Genomic DNA, 20,410 nt, shown 5'->3' on the forward strand with positions numbered 1-20,410 from the left:
GGCGGGGCCCTGAGCGCCTCCATGTTTTTGTACGGCAGGATCGCAAAGCACGCCGGGACCGGTTGGCTTGGTTTTGAAGACGTGGATGGCGGGAATTCTCGCCCCTGGCCTGGGTGAGCTAGAAGGGAGAAGGTAGGGGAAAGACCCAGTGTCTGACGGGACCGTGGCCAGGGTGGCGGGCTGAACGGCCTTCTTAAAACTCCTTCCGTAGCTGGGAAGCCTGCTGGACCAGAGTAGCCATGGCCTCGGGAGCGCGCCGGGGCCGCGGGGTGGGCGCGGGGGTGGGCGTGGACTCTGCTGGCTCGGGCGCTGGGAGAGGGCCGGCGGCTCAGGAAAGGGGATCCTAGCCGTGACGTTTGTGTCATCCGCGGCCCAGGGGTTGTGCCTGAGTGGTGTATGCCCTGCCGTCTGGGTTTGAATGGGACTAGATGCGATATGACTCTGTTGCCATTTTTCTTTTATCAGCAAGGACATTGAGGTCCCTATCACCGCTTGCCTAGACAACTTCATGGGAAGGCCCTTGGCAATCTGAGATGGAGCAGGCGAACCCTTTACGTCCAGAGGGCGAGTCTAAAGGAGGTATTCAGAGGGCCGCCGCCTTCCCCTTCTTGATGCTGCCCAAAGATGACCCGCAGGCTGAGAGAGCCCTTTCCTCTTGGAACTGACGTGGGACCTGACCTGTTTGGGAGCAGAATGGTGAAAGGAACTAACATTGAAGACAAAGGGACAGGCAGCCAGGATTATTCGAGGAGGAAAAATGGCTTCGTTTCTAGGCTCCCACCTCTTTTGAAACGGATTACGTTGCATCCATCATATGCTCAGTGTTTATATTCTGAACTGCGGTTCTAGCCAGGGAGGTTTCTTTCCTCTCCCCGGCTTTTTTGGGCCATTCATGCATTACTCCTGAGGGAGGGCCAGTGCGGCGCAGTGACTGGAGTGTTGGTTAGAACTGGGTTTGAGTCTTGGCTCTGCCGTGATAAATAAAGGGCCCTTAGGCAAGTCACTTTATTCTCTGCCTCTGTTTCTTCATCTAGAAAATGGAGGTGAAAATGGCACGGTAGTTGTAGTTGTGGAAAAAGTATTTCTTTTGTGGTGGAATAGTATTTAATTCAAACTTTTCAAGTGAAGCATTTAGCACATGTCTAATATATAGGAAATAATGAAAGGCTTTGTAAGTGTCTTAAAAAGTAGAAAGTGTTTAAAGAATTTATTGTTAGAGTTGCTTAGAATTATGAAACTATTACTTAGTCCTTAGTCAATCCTTTGGAAACTGAGATTTGCATCTGAATTTCTGTCCAGAAGGAAGTTGCTTTCTTCTTTAGTGCCCGGTAATATTTGTGGACAGTTCTGGTTTTGTGTTGCTTTATGTCCTGTGCTATTAATACTTTTTAGAACTTTGGAATACTTAAGCCTGATGCCTAAATCCAGAGGGTTCTACCTCAGTACTTTGGGAAAGCTTGCCATAAAACCCAACTTTAAAAATAACTCTATAGTTTTAAAAAGAATTCTGAGTTTGTCAGTGAATTTGGTGATCCTGTTTTTCTCTGGGCCATCATTATCATTGATAACTATGAAGTAGCTATATTCAGCTTAAGATGACTTAAGCTGAGACTTTAGATAATAAAAGTATATGGGGTAAGATTTACTGTTACTTTAAGACTAAAAATAAGTTTGGTGACTTTGTGTAGTGGAAACATGCTACACTCAGGAGTAACCTGTTCTCTAGTCCAGGCCTAATTTTGTTTCTATTAAAATAAGCGATGAGGTGGAAGTTTTGGATTGTCAAGAGACTTAGACCTGTCTCCTTATTCTCTACCAAAAACAATATTTAAACATTTAGCTGTTACCCATACTGGTTTTCTCCCTCTGCTTGGGTGATTTCAGCTTTTGGTTTATTATTTGAATTGTCCCCACTCATTGCGGAAGGAAGGACATGGAATTTTAGTTGCAACCAGATTATTTATTCAAATAGGCAGGGATTTTGACCTTTTTTGTAACCTTTTTTGGGACAAAGCTGACTGGCTAGGGTGAGATGTCATAACTTCCAAGGTAAAGCAGGCCCAGCAGATACACTCCCTTTTTTCTCTAGTAGCAACGCTAAACAACAACGCTGCCCCCTTGGTGTAGAGGGGATCAGGTCGGTAAAGAAGCTGGGCAGGTTTGAAAGCCTGAGAGGAGAGCTGTGTGGAAATGCCTAGAGAAGCAGCAGCATGATACTGTTTTGAACACCTACTTATCTCAGAAACTTTGGGAACATTGATATCTCCTGTTTTAGTAATGTAGAATTTCCATAAAGGAGAATTTGGTCAGGCATCTCCTGTACCACCCTAAATTAATCTATGTGTGTGTGCTTTTCAGATCACCTCCTGGTTGGACAGTAAATAATTTTTGTAAGCTCCATGAAGACGGGGACATCATTTTGCCACTGTAGTATGAATAACTTCCGGCACAGTCCTTGGTCCATAGTAGATTCTCAATACATAGTTGTTGGATAAATAGAGACTTGTGAATAAAGCTGTTAATCACATGCTAATTGTTAGGACTAATTTATTTAATTTGAATTTTGGTTTTTCACGATTATTATTGTAGTATTGTGGATTTTTCTGTGGACATGAGCCAAGTGAATGTAATCTCCAAGAGTGTCATGCTTGGTTGTCTGTGTTTCAGTAAATATTTCTGGGGTGTTGGCCGGGTGTGGTGGCTCACACCTGTAATCCCAGCACTTTGGGAGGCCAAAGCGGGGGGATCACAAGGTCAGGAGTTCAAGACCAGCCTGGCCAACATAGTGAAACCCCATCTCTACTAAATATAAAAATTAGCCGGGCATGGTGGCATGTGCCTGTAGTCACAGCTAATCGGGAGACTGAAGCAGGAGAATTGCTTGAACCTGGGAGGTGGAGGTTGCAGTGAGCTGAGATCGCGCCGCTGCACTCCAGCTTGGGCAACAGAGTAAGACTTCATCTCAAAAAAAAAAAAAAAAAAAAAATTCCGGAGTGTTTACTGACATTGTGCTAGGGTAAAGGATCCTTGGGTAAACACAAATGCACACGGCCCCTGATTTTGGAGCTTTAAGGTTCAGCGGGAAAGATAAGCAAATCAAATAATCTCACTAATGAATATACAATTAAAACTGTAGTGGCCGGGTGCGGTGGCTCACACCTTAATCCTAGCACTTTGGGAAGCCGAGGTGGGAGGACTGCTTGAGCTCAGGAGTTTGAGACCAGCCTGGGAAACATAGTGAGACTCCATCTCTTTTCTTTAAAAAACAAAAACAGGCCGGGCGCGGTGGCTCACACCTGTAATCCCAGCACTTTGGGAGGCCGACGCGGGCGGATCACAAGGTCAGGAGATCGAGACCATCCTGGCTAACACGGTGAAACCCCGTTTCTACTAAAAATACAAAAAATTAGCCGGGCGCGGTGGCGGGCGCCTGTAGTCCCAGCTACTCAGGAGGCTGAGGCAGGAGAATGGCGTGAACCCGGGAGGCGGAGCTTGCAGTGAGCCGAAATTGCGCCGCTGCACTCCAGCCTGGGGCACAGAGCGAGACTCCGTCTCAAAAAAAAAAAAAACAAAAAAAAAAACAAAAAAACTATAGTATTGTCTCGGAAGGATCTTTGAGAGCTTATGAGCTGGCACCTGACCTTGTTCTGAAGGTGCTGCAAAGGTTTCCCTGAGGAAATGCTGTTTGCACTGAGTGCTAACAAGCCACAGTAGTGCAGGTGAAGGTGGGCAAGGGGCAGCTGTGGAAGAGCCTTTGGTGTGCCTGTTTCGGGGCAGGGATCAGGTCAGTAAAGAAGGTGGGCAGGTTTGAGAGCCTGAGAGGAGGGCTGTGTGGAAGTGCCTAGAAGAAGGAGCAGCATGATACTGATGAGGGTAGGAAAGATCCAGAGGCCAGTAGGCCTCGTAGGCAGTGTGAAGTCATCGAAAGGCTTTAGCCAGCTAGATGACGTGATCCAGTTTAGATTTTGAAATATGCTTTCAGTGTATTGGCCACCTAGGAAACTTGTAATAGGCCAGAAATGGTGGTAGCTTGAACTACAATGGTGGCATTGCAGATGGGGAAAATGGAAATATTTTAGAGATACTAGGAATGTATATTCAATAGGATTTGGTAATGGATTGGGACTGGGGCAGGAAGAAGGTGTAAGGAAGCAAGTACCTGGTTTATACAGCTGTAGATGGATAATGGTTCTAGTCATTGAGGGGTTTGGAAGGGGAGATGGTGAATTCAGTCTTGGACATGTTGATTGTCAGGTTCCTGTGAGTCTTCCAAGTAGATACACTGAGAAGGCAGATGGGTATTCTGCTTTCTCAAGAAGCAGGAGAGAGGTATAAGCTAGAGATACATATTTGTGAGGCATCAACATGTATGGCCATTAAGGCTGTGGGTACTGATGAGATTTCTTCTGGAGAGGTCTTAGGACTGAGCTCCAGAAAATGTCAGCATTTAATGATCAAGGAGGAGAGTAGGAGCCTGCAAAGCAGAAAGAGGGGTCAGAGAGGTAAAATATAAGTGTCACAAAAACAAGTTGTTTGTCTCTTGTTCATCACTGCATTCAGTGCCTGAAATAGTGCTTGGCACAAAATAGATGCTTAATAAACATCTGTTGAACAAGGCAAACCAAGAGGCTGGTATGCTAAGATTCAAAGGAAAAGAGGGTTTCATGAAGGTGGTGATCAGTAGAAGCATATAGTGCTGGGAGGTGAGATAAGGGAGCTTGAAAAATGTCCTTTGGGTTCAGCAACATTGACATCACTGTTGATCTTAGAGTAGTTTTGTAAAATAATGGGAACAGAAGTGAGTTTCAAGTGGATTGAGATATGAGTCACAGGCAAGGAAATGGAGAAAGTGAGTACAGGTTGAGCACTGAAAATCCGAAATCTGAAATACTCCAAAATCTGAAGCTTTTTGAGTACTGACATGATGCTCAAAGGAAATGCTTATTTCCAGTTTTGGATTTTCAGATATGGGATGTTCAGCCAGTAAGTATAATGCAAATATTCCCAATTCCGAAATCTGAAACACTTCTAGTCCCAAAACTTCCGGATAAATGATACTCAACTTGCATGGACAACTCTTTTAAGTAGTTTTCCTGTCAAGGAAAGGGGAGAAAAGGGAGATGGTAGCTGAAAGGGATTTGTGGGCAAGAACAGGCCTGTGAGTGTATGAAATGAGTGTGTGTGTGAGTGTATGAAATGTGTGTATATGAGAGTGTGTGTGAGTGTGTGTTAGTGTATGAAATGTGTGTGTATGAGTGTATGTGAGTGTGTGTGAGTGTATGAGTATATGAAATGTGTGTGTATGAGTGTATGTTTGAAGACAGTTGAGACTTGAGCGTGTGTGGAAGGGAAATGAACACAGCAGAGAAAAGGGTAACCGATCATCTAGAGTTTCTGAGAAAGCTACAGGGGATAGGCCTCAATGAGTAAAATAGGGTAATTTTGCATATAGTGTGTGTCTGTTTCTATTTGATCTCACCCACTTTTTTTTTTTTTTTTTTTTTTTTGAGATGGAGTCTGTCGCCCAGGCTGGAGCGCAGTGGCATGATCTCGGCTCACTGCAAGCTCCCCGTCCTGGGTTCACACCATTCTCCTGCCTCAGCCTCCCGAGTAGCTGGGACTACAGGTGCCCGCCACCATGCTCAGCTAATTTTTTGTGTTTTTAGTAGAGACGGGGTTTCACCATGTTAGCCAGGATGGTCTCTATGTCCTGACCTCGTGATTCACCAGCCTTGGCCTCCCAAAGTGCTGGGATTACAGGCGTGAGCCACCGCACCTGGCCCGATCTCACATAATTTTTAAAATGTTTTTATTAGCCGTAAACACTGTAAGAGGTTTCTAGTCTTAATTCGATAGGTGAATAAGTTTTTGAATTCCATCCCAAAGCAAGGAAAGAAGATTAAGATTTTCATATATGTTTATCCATATGAACCCTACAAAACAGATGCTGGGTGTACCTAAGAAGCTCGATTAAATAAAGTCTGGGACTTTTTTTTTTTTTTCTTGAGACAGTCTATCTCTGTCGCCCAGGCTGGAGTGCAATGGCGCGATCTCAGCTCACTGCAACCTCTGCCTCCCAGATTCAAACAATTCTCCTGCCTTAGCCTCCCTAGTAGCTGGGATTATAGGCATGCACCACCACGCCCAGCTAACTTTTTGTATTTTTAGTGGAGATAGGGTTTCACCATGTTGGCCAGGCTGGTCTCGAACTCCTGACCTCAGGTGGTCCACCTGCCTCAGCCCCCAAGAGTGCTGAGATTACAAGTGTGAGCCACCGCCCTCAACTGTGAGAGGGCTTCTCTCCAGCCCGTGGTAAAGCTAGAGAATCATCCTTTACACACTAGAGATGTGGATTTGTGGTAAACTGCAGACCTAGATAAGACACTGCTGCCTAATCAGCGTGTGATGGTTCATATCCTTTCTCGGGCTCTTTTTGAAGGGGATCCTGTTTTACATCACTCTTCAACCTAGGAGGTTGATGATCTTTGATTTCAATTGTTAGCTCCCCTGGTTTTATAAATTGACAGATATCTAACAATTCAGCTGGCCACAAAGTTCTGGTGAAAAAGAGTCACCTGTTCTTCCCTGAGATCCTTCCTGTTGCCACAGTGAGAAATCCTTGGCTTGTAAAATTCTCCTTTTACTCTCCTTAGGTGTTTTAGCTCACTTGGAAAGGCTAGAGACCCAAATGAGCAGATCCTGTAAACAGTCTGAAGAGCCGCAGAGCGTGCAGACCCAGGAACGTGTTCTTGGAACCAAGATTCAGAAACTAAGGCATCTGCGAGATGATCTGAGGGCTGCGGTGCAGCACCGGCGAGGCAGCGTGAGTAGAAGGGTGGTGTCAGCAGTTCCTTTAGAGTATAATGAACAAATGTGATTTGGGAATTGGTGAATTGGCAATTTTTAATAATGTGTTTTACTTGTGATCTTACTGGATTGATTGTAGTCCTTGATCCCTCAGATGATCAAACTTGTGGAGTTTGGCCAGGCGTGGTGGCTCATGCCTGTAATCCCACACTTTGAAAGACCGAGGCAGGCCTATCACCTGTGGTCAGGCGTTTTGAGACCAGCCTGGCCAACATGGCGAAAACCTGTCTCTACGAGAAATACAAAAATTAGCCGGGCGTGGTGGCACGTGCCCGTAATCCCAGCTACTCAGGAGACTGAGGCACGAGCATTGCACCTGGGAGGCGGAGGTTCCAGTGAGCTGAAATCGAGCCACCGCACTCCAGCCTGGGAAACAGAGCGAGACTCCGTCTCAAAAAAAAAAAAAAATCCTGTAGAGTTACAGTGAATATCACCTAACATTGGTCAGGCACTACTGGTAAGCCAGGCAAGTTCTTCCTGCCAGGTTCTTAACCTGCCCTAATAAACACCTAAGTTTGTTACCTCAATCATAAACATATTAGGTATATACCTAGTAGAATTACTGGGTCATACGATACGCATATTAGGTTTAGTAAATACTGCCAGTTTTTGAAAGTGATTGTACTAGTTTTACATTCCCAGCAATAGTTGTATAAGTTTTCCATTGTTTTGCATTTTTACCAGTACTTGTAGTGGCTTGCCTTGAGTTGTTGATACTTTAGTCATTAGTGACATCTGTCACCCAGACTCAACCTCCTAGGGAGCTTGACCCTTCCCTTTTTTCAGTTTTCTCTCTAGCCTAGGTTCAGTCAGCAAGACCTATCAGATTTTTCTTTTATATTGTCTTTGTCCTTCCTCCATTGCCACAGCTCAAATATTAGCCATATATGGAGTAAATATCAGGTGATTTGGATACCAGGATTATGACAGTAGTCTGCCAGTTGGTGCATCTTCTCGTATTTCTGCTTTTCCAATAAATCCTGCACAGTCAAGAAAATGCTTCATGAAACACTGCACCATTGCTCTGCTCAAAAGCCATCAACAACCCTGAATTGCCCATGGGATATCAGCCTTCCTCCCCGTCTTCCTTTTCCACCTATATCTCTCTTCCTTCCTCCCTTCTTCCTTTCTTTTTTTTAAAAATTGTAATATATATAAAGTGCACAAATCTGATGGACTTTGTTACAAAGTTAGCACAACCAGGTAACTACAACAGTGATTCAAGTATAGAGCATTACCAGTACCCCAGAAGCCTCCAGTTTGCCTCTTCTAGTCATATCTCTTAAGGTACCCACTATTCTGATTTCTGTCACCATACATAGATTTTACCTGATTTTGAACTTTATATAAATGTTAAAAAGCACTAACTCTTATGTCTGGCTTCTTTTGCTGAATGTTATGACTGTGAGATTCACCTACACTTTGCTTATAGTGGTCATTTTTTTTATTGCTATATAGCAATTCTATTTTATGAGTGTACTACAACTTGTTTACCCATTCTACTGTGATGACATTTGGGTTATTGGGGTTATTTCACTTTGGGATCATTATGAATGTTGCCACTATTAACATTTTGTGTGTTTCTGTCCTTTGGTATAAAAATATACACTTATATATTGGGTGTATGCCTAGTAGAATTGTTGGTTAGTAGGATATGCATATTAGGTTTAGAAAATTCTGGCAGTTTTTGAAAGTGATTGTATCACTTTTACGTTCCCAGCAATAGTGTTGAAGATTTCCATTGTTTTGCATTTTTAGCAGTACTTGCTACTGTCAGTTTTTAAAATTTGCCATTCTGGTGGGAGTGTAATAATATCTCATTTTGGATTGAATTTGCATTTGCTTCATAACTAGTGATGGGGAATCCCTGTATTGAACATTTGAAAATCTTCTGTTGTGAAGTGTGCTTTTTTCAAGGCTTCTGTGAACTTTTTATTAGGTTGTCCATCTATTAAATTGTAGAAATCTTTACATATTTTGAATGAGTTCTTTGTTGGGTATCTGTATTAGAGTCTTCCTTAGACTGTGGCTTGTCTTTTCACTCTCTAATGGTGTCTTGCGATGAAAATCTTTGTTTTAATGAAGTTTGATTTAGGAATTAAACTTTATTCTTAGTGCCCTTGTTTCTTGTTTAATAAATCTTTGTCTAACTTAAGATCGTGCTGATCTTTTCCTGGTGTTTTCTTTTTTTTTTTTTTTTTTTTGGTTTTTGAGACAGAGTCTCACTTTGTTGCCCAAGCTGGAGTGTAGTGGCACGATCCGGCACCCTCCACCTCCTGGGTTCAGACGATTCTTCTGCCCCAGCCTCCCGAGTAGGTGGGATTATGGGCATGTGCCTGGTTAATTTTTGTATTTTTAGTAAAGATGGGGTTTCACCATGTTGGTCAGGCTGATCTCGAACTCCTGACCTCAGGTGATCCACCCGCCTCAGCCTCCCAAAGTGCTAGGATTACAGGCGTGAGCCACCGCACCCGGCTCTTTTATTTCTAGTTTGCTAAGAGTTTTAATCATGATATTATGCTATTAAATTTTATCAGATATTTTTACTGCATATATTAAGGGAATCATGTTTTCTCCCTTATTAATTTGTTATATATTGATTGCTGTTTAAATGATAAATTGCCCTCACATTCTCATAGTAAACCTAATTTGGTTTGATGTATTATCTTTTTAATGTAATTCTAAATCTGACTTGCTGATATTAGTTATTAGAACTTTTGCATCTAAATTCATGAGAGAGATTGCCCTATGATTTTTTTGTAATAACTTTGTCAGGTTTTGGCATCAAGTTTTATGTTGCCCTTAGAGACATTTTCCTTTTTTTTTTTTTCCTATTCTTTGAAAGACTTTATATACTATTGGTGTTATTTTTTCTTACATTTTGTTAAGGAATTCCCCGGTGAAGCTCTTTGGGCCTTCTCTGTGGGAAGGTTTTAATTTCTGATACAATTTCTTTGATCAGCATAAGCTGTTCAGATTTCCTGTTTCTTCTTGGGTCACTTTTAGTATGTTGCATTTTGCAGTTTGTTCATTTTATGTAAACTCACATTTAAAGTTTGAAATTTTTTTTTTTTTTTTTTTTTTTTGAGACAGAGTCTTGCTATGTCGCCCAGGCTGGAGTGCAGTGGGGTTTTTTTGTTTGTTTTTTTAATTCAATGATGAGTATTGTGTATGAAAAAATATATGGAGGCCAGGTGCAGTGGCTCACACCTGTAATCCCAGGACTTTGGGAGGCCAAGGTGGGTGGATCACCTGAGGTCAGGAGTTCGAGACCAGCCTGGCCAACACGGTGAAACCCCGTCTCTACTAAAAATACAAAAATTAGCCAGGTGTGGTGGTGGGGCCTGTAATCCCAGCTACTCCAGAGGCTGAGGCAGGAGAATCACTTGAACCCGGGAGGCAGAAGTTGCAGTGAGCCAAGATCGAGCCATTGCACTCCAGCCTGGGTAACAAGAGCAAAACTCGGTCTGGAAAAAATAAAGGAAGGGAAGGGGAGGTGAGGGGAGGCGATATGGGTTCTGAGTATGTTATCTTCCTCCAGAGGAAATTTTAGTTTTTCTGGCAAGTAGATAGCGTATGGGCACATTACCTTTATTCAGTTGAAGTGGTCTGTTTCCGGTTTCCGTTGCTCCTAGGGCATAGCTTTTTTTAGGACCTTCACCTGAAGGTTTGGGAGTGTGTTGGAGATGGGTCTATTAAGACTCCTCTTCCCTGGCAGGCCCTGAAATCCACATTTTGTTCTAGCAAAATCTCTGCTTGGCTTTTTTCCCCTTTAGCAGCTTCTTTGTTTTTGAGACACAGTCTCGCTCTGTCGCCCAGGCTAGAGTACAGTGGCGCAATCTTGGCTCACTGAAACCTCCACCTCCCGGATTCAAGCAATTCTCCTTCCTGCCTCAGCCTCCTGAGTAGCTGGGGTCACAGGTGCACGCCACCACACCCGGCTAATTTTTTTATTTTTAGCAGAAACAGGGTTTCACCATGTTGGTCAGGCTGGTCTCAAACTCCTAACCTCGTGATCCACCCACCTCAGCCTCCCAAAGTGCTAGGATTACAGGCGGGAGCCACTGTGCCCGGCCGAGCAGCTTCTTTCCATGTGGTTTCTCAGTCCCCAGTCACACCTGTGCAGTTTAGGAATTAGCAAATGCCGGGAGGGCAGATTGCAAGCAGAACGTTGAGTTCCCTTTTCTATGGGATCTTGGCCCATAGAAAGTCTGCTTTGATACCATTAATGTCCGGGGTTTATTCCGTATGGGACTGCTGCGGAGTCTAGCTTACGCCTTTCTATGTGGCCCAGTGTGCCTTGCCTGTGAATAAGGAAATGCTCTGAGGCCAGAGGCTGCAGGGAAGCCAGCTGACTTCAGAGCATTTGTCACTGTTCTCCAATCCTGGCTATTTGGATCCTTGTGGAATGCCTTCAAACCATTTGCTCTCTTTGCTTGTCTATTTCTTTTTGGTATTTTATCCACCTTGCGTAGTTGTTCTCAGAGGGCGGGTTGGCCTGTTACCTTCTGCTGGGCTATAACTAGCAGCGTAAGCCTTGGAGCCCTGGCATTTGAAACCCCACACTGTCCAAGCCCAACTTACCCAGCCTTGCCTCTTCACAGCCACCTGTTTTGTCCACCCTGTGCTTAGCCTAGACTTTCCACACAACCTTTTCTTGCTACTCTCTCAGTTCTCTCCACCCATCAAAATTTGAATTGTTCTTCAGACCCATACAATCTCCACTTCTGATTCCTGGCATTGTGACCCATGAGATTCTTCCTCTGCTGTAAACTCATAGCAATAACTGGCCGGCCACTGTAGCATTGATATATCACATCATGTGCCCTGCATTTAGCTTTTATCCAGTTGGGTGAGGGTGGGGACGTTGTGGTGCACACCTTTGTACCTAGATTGATTTGCTGCATATCTTGCAGGTGAAAGCATGTATTGCCAATGTAGAACCCAACCGAACAGTGGAGGTCAATGAGCAAGAAGCATTGGAAGAGAAACTGGAAAACGTGAAAGCCGTTCTGCAGGCATATCATTTTACAGGTTTCGTTTGTTTTTTTAACCTAATTTAGTCTGGGTCTGTCTCTAGTGAGTTTGCTAGATGTGTTATCAGTCCTGGACTTATTTCATAATTTATAGTATTTTACACCCTCTGCCCTCATCTCTCTCTCTCTCTCTCTCACACACACACACACAGCTGACATGCTATTTGTAGGCCTATCTTCACCTACAAGATTGGCTTCTTTGTACAGCAGCTGAGTTGGTGGCTGGCTTATCCATTCATTTTAACAGTTCGTCATGTGCCAGACCCTGTACTATAACTGCCTTTACTGCTGGCTTGTTTTATGCTGCTAGTGAAATAGTTTGAACTTCTCAAGTCTGTGTTTCACCATAAGTAGGGATTTATTCTCCCGTCTATGCCACAACATAATTGTGGGAAGAACTGGGGACTATCACAAATTATTTCACACTCAGAAAAAAAGAATAGCTATAAATTAAATTTTTGGCCTTGCACAGTGGCTCATGCCTGTAATCCCATCACTTTGGGAGGCTGAGGCAGGATTACTTAAGTCCAGGAGTTCGAGACCAGCCTGGGCAACATAGCAAGATCTCATTTCTACTAAAAATTTAAAAATGAGCCAGGTGAGGTAGCACGCACTTGTGGTCCCAGCTATTCGGGAGGCCGAGATGGGAGGATTGCTTAAGCCCAGGAAGTTGAGATTGCAGTGAGCTGAGATCGTGCCACTGCTCTCCGGCCTAAAAAAAAAAAAAACCAGAAAAATTTCTCAATAATTTGACATTTAGGATGTTTTTTCATTTTTACCATTCTTCCATGGTTTGAACAACTCAGTCTCAAGGTGAGCCGGAGTCAAGGGGAAGAATGAGCCGATGATACTCATTCAGCAAACATTTGTTTACAAAGTATACATATTCTGGGCACTGTGGAAGCTACTGGAGGCACAGATGAGTAAGATGTCACCTTGGCCTGCTGTGTGTTGAGGTGTCTTCTCGTTTGCCTCAGGCCTCAGTGGTAAGCTGACCAGCCAAGGAGTTTGTGTCTGCATCAATACTGCTTTTGAGGGGAACCTATTGGATTCCTATTTTGTGGACCTTGTCATACAGAAACCACTCCGGATACATCACCATTCAGTTCCAGTCTTCATTCCTCTGGAAGAAATAGCTGCAAAATACTTACAGACCAACATCCAGCACTTCCTGTTCAGTCTCTGCGAGTACCTGAATGCTTACTCTGGGAGGAAGTACCAGGCAGACCGGCTTCAGGTATGTCTCTGGGATGTTATATGCCTCATTTGTGGGCCCAAGATAAAAGGGGAAAGGGGGGATGTTTTTTGTATTTTCAGCGTTTCCTAACTGCATTAGCAGTTTGACCATTACCTTTCCGATGCTGCTTATTTATATAAAAGCACTATCCCACCCTCTTTTCTTTTGAAACTCTGGATGGCTTTGAAGCTTGGGTACTGGTTAAAGGATTATGCACCCCTGAATGGTGGTCTTCAAGCTTTTATCATAAGATTGTACAGAGTGCAGTTGCTATACTTTTGATTCAACAAGGATTTATAGAGTGCCTACTACGTACCGTACCAAGTGCCTTGCTGAACCTTGGGTATAGATCTCATTAGAAAGAGAAGGAGGATTTCTGCAGTGCCATGGAAGAATGCTGTCCAACTTCCCCTAAACTCTAGCCTACCTTTTTGGGTTGCAGTGGAGCTAAGTTTAGGTGAAAAAAGTAGTTGGGAAATGAATGCAGATGGCTGTAAGTGACTCCTACGAGCTTAGCATTTCCCCCTCTATGTATTTGGAATCACCCTGCAGCTCTCAGTTGTAGGTTTAACTTAAATTGAAATGTGGATGCAGTCATGAAGCATCTTAGCCATGTAACGTCAGTGAAGTTTTTGCAGCAACAGTCTCTTGTGGAGCTGTACCCCTGGCCATTTAGGCCTGTAGGGCTTTGCGGGCTGCCACTGACTCTTAGTTATCTTACACATCTTTTTCCTTAGTCCTTTTTTCAGAACTTTTTCTGTCCCTCATTTATTTCTGTGAAATGTAATTGATGGGCCTCTTTTTGGTTGACATAATTGAAGTGTCAGTAAACACCACCTTTGGAACTGTAGTCATCCTGTACTTCGTTTTGTTCCTCACCCCTCTTAGAGTGACTTTGCGGCCCTCCTGACTGGGCCCTTGCAGAGAAACCCACTGTGTAACTTGCTGTCATTTACTTACAAACTGGACCCAGGCGGTCAGTCCTTCCCGTTCTGTGCTAGATTGCTATATAAGGACCTCACAGCAACTCTTCCCACTGACGTCACCGTGACATGTCAAGGTAAGAAGGGTGCCTTGGTGCAGCAATTCTCATATCCCAGTTTATTCGAGTGAAGCAGGGGAAAACAGGTAGAATCCATGAAGTAGGCCTCTTGAGACACTTTCTCTTTTTATATATAAGCTGTGTGTTATTCAGACTGCTAAGACAGAACATTCTTTTTTTTTTTTTTTTTTTTTTTTTTTTTGAGACGGAGTCTGGCTCTGTTGCCCAGGCTGGAGTGCAGTGGCGCAGTCTCGGCTCACTGCAAGCTCCACCTCCTGGGTTGACGCCATTCTCCTGCCTCAGCCTCCTGAGTAGCTGGAACTACAGGCGCCCACCACCACACCTGGCTAATTTTTTTGTATTTTTTAGTAGAGATGGGTTTTCACCGTATTAACCAGGATGGTCTTGATATTCTGACCTCGTGATCTGCCTGCCTTGGCCTCCCAGAGTACTGGGATTACAGGCGTGAGCCACCGCGCCCAGCCAGAACATTCTTGTTTCTACCAATCTTTTCCTTCCTCTTTGTAAATAGTAAACATGATTGTCCCCCATTTTCCCACCTCCTTTGCCCACCCACCTCTGCCAGTGTTCTTGCAGCCTATGATTGTTTTCATTGGGGGCCCTGCTTCAGGAAAGACACCTAATGATAAGGCTGAGTCATGGGTCAGTTATGGTGAATGGAGCCAGAAGACTCATTTCACTACGAAGACAAATGGACGTGACGTGTCAGCACACACTTCCTCCTCCCTATGGAGCAGTCTCTTAAATGGAAATTCTTCCAGACTGGCTGAGAGACTTTTCGGTGAACCTGTTTCAGTTAAATGTGACATGGGCAATAATGAAAAATTGGGTAAAATGTTTTTAGGAGGCAGAAATTTTGAAGCTGCCCCAGATTTCACACCATTGGTCTTTGATTTCTCTGGGCAGTCTGATTCAAGTCCCCAGTCTCTAGATTGCATCGGTCCAATAAGGGGCAGCCTCTCTCAATGCAGACACCCCCCCCCAAAAAAAAAACTGTATGGGTCCAGTGGGTCCAGAATATCAGTGCTCCAGGCTCCGATTCCCCCAGCTGCACTGAATGAGATTGGTGGAATCTTTCTTTTTAGGAGGGGAAGCATTATCCACTTCATGGGAGGAGCAACGAGCATCTCATGAAACTCTGTTCTTTACGAAGCCCCTGCATCAAGTGTTTGCCTCATTTGCAAGAAGAGAAAAGTTGGATATGAGTCTGGTCTCCTAATAGATTGTTTTCACTGCACTGGGAACACCTCAGAGGTAAGTAACCAGTACTGAAGACAGTACCAGGCAGGTGGGGCCCACCCTTCCGATGAAGAGAGACACCTACCTTTTCATCTGGATAGAAGAGCAGGTTTGAGTGTAGACACTGGCATTTTTGAACAGTTCCCATGATCTCCTGGTCACTTCTTAAAATGCTCAAGATCATGTTTTTTAAAGGTGTTAATTGATCATACATTTTAGTTGAAAATCATTTGTGGGGCAATAAAAGCCAATTTTTTTTTTTTTTTTTTTTTTTGAGACGGAGTCTTGCTCTGTCGCCCAGGCTGGAGTGCAGTGGCCGGATCTCAACTCACTACAAGCTCCGCCTCCCGGTTTACACCATTGTCCTGCCTCAGCCTCCCGAGTAGCTGGGACTACAGGCGCCTGCCACCACGCCTGGCTAGTTTTTTGTATTTTTTTTAGTAGAGACGGGGTTTCACCGTGTTAGCCAGGATGGTCTCGATCTCGTGACCTCGTGATCCGCCCGTCTCAGCCTCCGAAAGTGCTGGGATTACAAGCTTGAGCCACCGCGCGCAGCCAAAAGCCATTTTTTGAAAAAGGTGTATCACTCAAGAAGTACTTATGAAAAAAATATGGAAAACTATCAAATTATTGAGGGCATTAAGTTGTCACAGTAACTGCTACTAATTTAATGCCAGGAATAGAGACGCCAAAAATCCTAAAATTTTCAAAGGGCTCTCACCGAAATGTAGCACTCCACTCAAACTGCAGTAGCTTGATTGTGTTGAGAAACACTGATATAAATAATGGAAAACCACCCACATTCACTAATGAAGATAATAAAGAAGACCCAATTTTTTTTTTTTAAAGGAAAGTATTTCTAGCTTTTATGGAAGCTTTAAGTAATTTTTCCTCATTTTCCTGTTTGAAACTTTTGAAAAGGAAGTTCTTCGGTGTTTGGTTAGGTGCAGTGTATTCTAGGCCACTGCTTTATAAACCTGGTGTGAGAAAGCAGTAGGATAAAATAACCAGCGTTCAATCTATCTCGTATTTTGTTTTCTAAAACAGTTTAGTAGAGCTCTGAATGTACTAAGAAGTCCCCGCTGAAAAAGCACGGTTAGAAATCTGCCCATAAACTCAGGGGGACTCAGGCGCCCCCTGGGTCTTCCCTCTCCTGCAGGCTCTGAGGTCAGTGTCCTGATTTGCTAGCACCCCTGGTTCCTTGGCGTGTGGGTCAGATATGAAGACCTGTGTCTGGCTGACCAGGTTCTCCCGTTTTCATCCCTAGCTCTCCCTTGCCCAGGCACAGATAGGAGTCAGGAGTCATGACTGGCCCAAGGCCACGTTCAGACTTAACCTGCAATGGCCACTTCCTAGACCTCACGGTCATGAAATAACCTCCATGTGGGAGAGCTCCGGGAACAGTGCAGAGGACTAAAGCCAGCTTGGAGTACGCTTTAGAAGAAAGCAGTTGAAGAATAGTTCCGGGGTACAGTGAGCTATGACGAGACCTTCAAGCTCCTGCCTTCCAGGCCTATGGTGGGGACCAGTGGCACGAGTCAGCAAAGTACAGCACTCCTCAGATAAGTGATATTACCACAGTTTCCACCATCACTTTCAAGTTGAATAAAGCTTTTAATAAAACAATCTTGTTCTTTATCAATACCTGTAAATTCTCTTAAAGCAGTAGCAAAGGCGACTGTAGCAAGAGCTCAAAAGGCAAGGCAATGTCGGAGTGTATTTAACAGAAGATTAAAAATATAAATGTAGAAGATCTGTTTATATATTTTTCTTTCAGAAATAAACCCCCCCTCCCCTGCCAGGTGAAAGGAAATATTGCACTTTCTGCTCTCATGGCTAAGTGGACAGGAGTTCCAGAAGAACCTTTCAAGATGATGAGGAACACCAGGACGAGGGCCATCTCACCTCACTTGGACCACATGGAGACCACCAGGTATCCTGCTTGACCTCCCTTCAGAATGGGAGCAAAACGTTTGCCAGCCATGTCCCGCCCCACCAAGCCCCGTCTGAAGCAGAGCTTCCCCGCCTGTGTTCCCTCCACAGTCCCAGTCAGCCCACTGGCAAAGGCCACTTCGTCCCAGCTCTGCCACCCTCCTGCTCACAGTGGCCAGGGCCCCTCAGGGGCAAGAATGGCAGGGATTGGAACGAGGGCTCTGGAAGGACTGTTCAGCCCTACGCCTAAGACCCCTAATGCTGGGGATGCTACAGGCACATGGAGGAATAGCAGGACCACCCTCAGAGTTTACACATCCATGAACAAACGAAGGCTGAGGAGATTTCTAAACCTAAAGTCCGCGAGTGTGCACTTCAATCCAGGAAGGCCAGGACTTCCTTCAGTTCCAAAAAAGAAATTCTCCCTTCCGGTTTGGACTGTTGCAGGCTCGAGGCTGTTCAGGAGTTGTCTACCACCTGGTGGGGCAGTGTGACAGAGGGGCCGTTGGGGAAGGTGGCTGGCTTGTCCCGCCCCTTCAAGAAGAAGGTCAGCAGCTCCCCCTTCCCTTTCACAAAGATGGGGCCTCGCCTCACAAAGCGGAAGCCGTACTCTCGGAGGATGACTTGGGTTTCTTCTACCACCTGTAGAGGGATGGGGAGCAAGAATGTGGCGTTACTGGGGGAGCCTAGACTGAGGGCAGGTGGGGCTTTGGGTGGTTGGAGCCGAGCACTGATCCATGGGTCTCAGGCAGTACAGGGCCCTCAGCACCCTTCCCAAACCTCCCAGGGCCAAGCCCGCCCTTCCACCCCCGGTGAGCAGCGGGTGGGCAGGAGAGCCCTGGAGTGACTGGCTGGGGGCCTCCTCTCGCCCAGAGACTTCTCTCCTAGGACAGCCATGGTCACCTGGGTGGCAGCACTGTTGCCTGGAAACTGCCACTGCCTGCTCTTGTATCCCTTTGCCCCTTTCATGGAGCTCTTCTGCCAGACCCCACTGAGACAGATCACAAGGTATCGGAAGGTTCATACCCAGAGGCAGACCATACGCACCCAGAACTTCAGCCCAGATTTTGTGGATGGGTGGGAGCGTTTCCTCCTGCGCTGAGGCTAGCTATTGCAGAGACTCCTTTCCACTCACCCCATGCCTCTGCCTGCGGACTTAACTGTTCGGGGCCAGGGTGGGAGGCGGGCACATGGGAAAGCACTGTTCCGATTCTGTTCCCGTGCCGAGTCTGAGCACGCGCCGGCTCTGCTGCTGGACGTACCTGGATGTTGCCCATGACCCCCGTGGACTCCATCCTGCTGGCTACATTGACCGTATTGCCCCAGATGTCGTAGTGTGGTTTCCGGGCTCCAATGACCCCAGCCAGAACCCCGCCTTTGTTCATGCCTAGGGTGGAGGCATAAAGTTCAGCACAGCCACAGGCCAAACCTTGTCATGAGCCTCAGAAACCAACTCCTCTTTTATAGAATTTGTCACCAGACCTGTACCACAAAGCTCCTAATTATGTAACACATCATTGTCCTCGTTCAACTTGCCTGTATGCTACTGGAGGGTGGCAGTCACGTCTCCTGTTTATCTGTGTGCTTGGCAGTGTCAGCTGCCACCCCCCCAATATGCAGATTTACTCGGCATGGTAGTGGCCAGTTCTAATACACCTGGTATTTCAAGTCTCCTGTGACCTCGCTCCGGAATGAGACCCCCTCAGTGGAAGAGCAGGTGATCTTAACTCCTTTCAAAGAGCGGGCTGGTCTGGGAAGCCATGCCCTCAGCAGGCACAGAAACCCCTCTGGAAATGGATCACAAACTCACTTCTCGGCCAGGCAGGCCAGGCTTCTGTTGTCAACAGTAGGCACAGTATAGCCTGACCATCACATCAGCTGGGTTTTAGTATAGTCATCTAGAGGAGTCTGGACTAAAGGTCTTTCAGGTCCCCTTGCCCTGTGAGTCCGTGAACCTCCCCACCCGAATGCCTCAGTCCTCCTGAGCCTCCTGTCTCTCCTGGTGGGCCGAGCCCCTGCCACAGGGCAGGCCGGCTGGGGGCGCTCACCTATGCGCAGCATGAAGTTATTGAAGGACTGATTGTTGATGTTGGTGAGCGTATCCTTCATGGCCAGCGCAAAGTCGGCCAGGTCAGCCAGGTGCTGCCAGCGTTCTCTCTCAGACTTGTCCTCCTGTGCCAGGGGACCGTGGAGAAAGTGTCAGGGGCCGCTCACCGCAGCAGCCTGCTCTGTGGCTTCCCTGGCAGTGTTCTAGGGGTGGATTCCCCACAGCTAGATGTTCAAGGCCTGACTTCCCTTCCTCCCACAAAGGAGTCGGCAGCCGCGCTAGCTCCGACTTGCCACTGTGACAAAGTTCATGTAGCAGGTCTAGGCAAAGTCTGGGCAATGGGGGTAGAGGAGACGGACCCGTGAGTCTGACCGCGAGGCGGGCTCCTTCACCTTGGCTGGGCCTGGTCCTTAGGTTTTGTCAAGTTGTCCTTGTTTGGGTCCCTCAACTAGGTGATAAGCACTGGAGGGGGTGACCCGCCTTGGACATGTTTCTGTAACCTCATCCATACAATAGAGAGGGCCATGGGATGGTCTGAGAGGTAAAGCAGGATGATGATGTTTTAAGACCAGAGCTTGGGACCAGGGCTCCCACACCCCATTTTCTCTCCTGGTAGCTGAACACAGGTCTAAATTAGCTTAACAAATGAACAGGGTGCCATTGACCAGAGTTCTGAAGGCCACACTTTTTAAGTTTTCCTTGTTAACAATTGCTCTCCAGTTCCTATGAAAGCACAGAGCCTTAGGGGGCCTGGCCACAGAACACAACCATCTTAGGTCTGAGCTGTGAACAGCAGGGGGTGGGGTGTGTGTTCTTTCTCTGCTTGCCAGACTTTCTCAATAAACCCTACTATTTATATTTACATGCTGCTGGTGGTATGTGTCTGGGACTCCTTTGCACAGCAGTTCTTGTTTCCCGCATGCTAGGTCTGGGCTGCCAATCTCTTGCCGGGGGCACAGCCTCGTCTCCTCCCTGGCTATTGGGGTTAG

General features: G+C 45.8%; 2 protein-coding genes across 10 annotated transcripts in view; one reads left to right on the top strand and one right to left on the bottom strand.

Moving 5' to 3' along the window:
• Positions 1–3: 3 nt before the first annotated feature.
• On the top strand, positions 4–20,283 carry CENPO (centromere protein O). 3 transcript variants are annotated; one of them, XM_038006645.2, is made up of 8 exons: positions 4–113; positions 466–579; positions 6,654–6,823; positions 11,784–11,901; positions 12,881–13,140; positions 14,029–14,200; positions 15,289–15,457; positions 17,220–20,283. In XM_038006645.2, the coding sequence occupies exons 2-7, from the start codon at positions 534–536 to the stop codon at positions 15,420–15,422; spliced, it is 900 nt and encodes a 299-aa protein (XP_037862573.1). In that variant the 5' UTR covers positions 4–113; positions 466–533; the 3' UTR covers positions 15,423–15,457; positions 17,220–20,283. The 3 variants fall into 3 exon arrangements, with proteins under 3 accessions (XP_037862573.1, XP_007969471.1, XP_072878931.1); XM_007971280.3 differs by having other exon boundaries at positions 33–132; XM_073022830.1 differs by lacking the exon at positions 466–579 and having other exon boundaries at positions 59–113.
• ADCY3 (adenylate cyclase 3) overlaps positions 17,037–20,410 on the bottom strand; it is a 105,116-nt gene continuing 101,742 nt past the window's right edge. For 4 of the 7 annotated variants that reach the window (XM_073022829.1, XM_073022826.1, XM_073022828.1 and 1 more), the window contains 2 exons: positions 19,423–19,546; positions 18,430–18,761 (listed from right to left, as the gene is read on the bottom strand). In XM_073022829.1, coding sequence (XP_072878930.1) covers positions 18,430–18,761; positions 19,423–19,546 — 456 coding nt within the window. Of the gene's footprint in view, positions 18,017–18,429; positions 18,762–19,422; positions 19,547–20,410 lie in introns of those variants that run through there. The other 3 variants (XM_007971290.3, XM_007971286.3, XM_073022827.1) reach the window with 1 other exon arrangement.

The sequence above is a fragment of the Chlorocebus sabaeus genome, chromosome 14 (genome assembly GCF_047675955.1).
Source record: "Chlorocebus sabaeus isolate Y175 chromosome 14, mChlSab1.0.hap1, whole genome shotgun sequence".
Lineage (NCBI taxonomy): Eukaryota > Metazoa > Chordata > Mammalia > Primates > Cercopithecidae > Chlorocebus > Chlorocebus sabaeus.